Source organism: Puntigrus tetrazona, chromosome 2 (genome assembly GCF_018831695.1).
Source record: "Puntigrus tetrazona isolate hp1 chromosome 2, ASM1883169v1, whole genome shotgun sequence".
Lineage (NCBI taxonomy): Eukaryota > Metazoa > Chordata > Actinopteri > Cypriniformes > Cyprinidae > Puntigrus > Puntigrus tetrazona.
The window spans coordinates 13,553,108-13,554,619 of NC_056700.1; the positions used below are offsets into that span (position 1 = coordinate 13,553,108).

The following is a 1,512-nucleotide window of genomic DNA, read 5'->3' on the forward strand; positions in this document are numbered from 1 at the left end:
TATAAATATATTTATTTATTAGAAACTAACGCTAGCTTCTTTTTCTGGTTTATCTATTCCTTTTCTTTCTACTTATACAATAAACAAAAACATTATAGCTTTTTTTCATCTGTTTTCTTTTCAGTTATTATATAATATAAAAGAGTCTTGCTCTGTGTGTTACATCAAGCGAACAGTCTTGTTATAGCACTTATAGCGTATCATTGTTGATTTTAATCGCCTCCGTTGTCCTCATTTGTAAGTCATTTTGGATGAAAGCGTCTCTTAAATGTAATGCAATTTCCAACAAACAGCTTCATTGACGACCCTAGTTTTAATGACTACTCATTATTGTCACGCGGGGTAACCATCAACTTACATCAACTTGTAAATGACAAAAAACACAACTAATTCACCCCAAAATTAAAAGGTTAACCACAATATCTTCTTTTGTGTTCAACAGGAGGAGGAAACTCATTAAATAAGTGGAAGGTGAGTAAATTATGACATTGAGTTCTCATTTTTGGGTGAACTGTCCCTTTAAACAATGCTCTTATAGGGCCATCTAGCTACTCACTTTTTTTAACAGATCAACTAAACAATCTTTATAACATTCCATTCACGAGTTTTCACAAAACAACTCATCCTTATCGGCCATGTTGTCACGAAGTAAGGCACAAGCAGACTCTTCCCCATGTGAGCAAACAGTCACTAAAATCAGATAAATGAAGGCTGAGAACAAAAACAAATGTGATGAGAACTCACTGGAAAAACTTGAAGGCCTTGACTGTGTATCCAGAGCTGGCAAACAGATCTTTCAGAAAGTCATCCGTAGTGGAGGGACTGTGAGAGGAAAGAACCAGAAACAAAAAATAGCACCTTATTTGAAGCCAACAATAATGCAAAACAGCGTGAGTGAAACGAGCACATGGGGCGATATGAATAAAAATCACCGTATGAGTAATTTTACAAAACTGTAATATGCATAATGTGATATTCAAACAACAAACGTCCCACGTATTGCAATGCAGCCTTTATTAAACGCGTGCTTGTTTCATTGGTCTAGCAACCCTGGGTTGTTTTTGTGCAGCAGTCACTCACGGGATATTTGAGAGGTGCAGGGTGGCGGAGGGAGGGAAGATGTTCTGGAAGTTCTTGGAGCCGGGCTTTTTGAAGCGGTGCAACGGGCTCCCGCTGAAGTCTTTGGTCAGGCCCTGGTCCTCCTGACCCTCTCTGGGGAGCTGCACCGTCTGGTGCTTCGAGATGGTCACACGGATCACCTTACCATACAGACGCTGACCGTTCAAATGGCTCATCGCTACAAACAAACCCAGAGATAAAGTGTTACAGATAAGCTTTAACCCCGAGACACATCGTATTACACCGAACAAACCTTTCTGTGAACAACAAAAACTCAAGCCTTAAAGAGCGTTTTATCCAACATTTCACACGCACACACACGCACGCACACACACACGCACGCACGCACACACGCACGCACACACGCACGCACACACGCACGCACACACGCAC

The 1,512-nt window shown here is 40.9% G+C and overlaps 1 protein-coding gene across 1 annotated transcript in view; it reads right to left on the reverse strand.

Annotated features, from left to right (window-relative positions):
* Positions 1–665: 665 nt before the first annotated feature.
* Positions 666–1,512, reverse strand: part of LOC122328470 (polypyrimidine tract-binding protein 1-like) — a 10,593-nt gene continuing 9,746 nt past the window's right edge. Inside the window, 2 exon segments of the mRNA XM_043224176.1 lie at positions 666–822; positions 1,081–1,297. Of these exon segments, the coding sequence (XP_043080111.1) occupies positions 741–822; positions 1,081–1,297 (299 nt within the window). The 3' untranslated portion in view covers positions 666–740.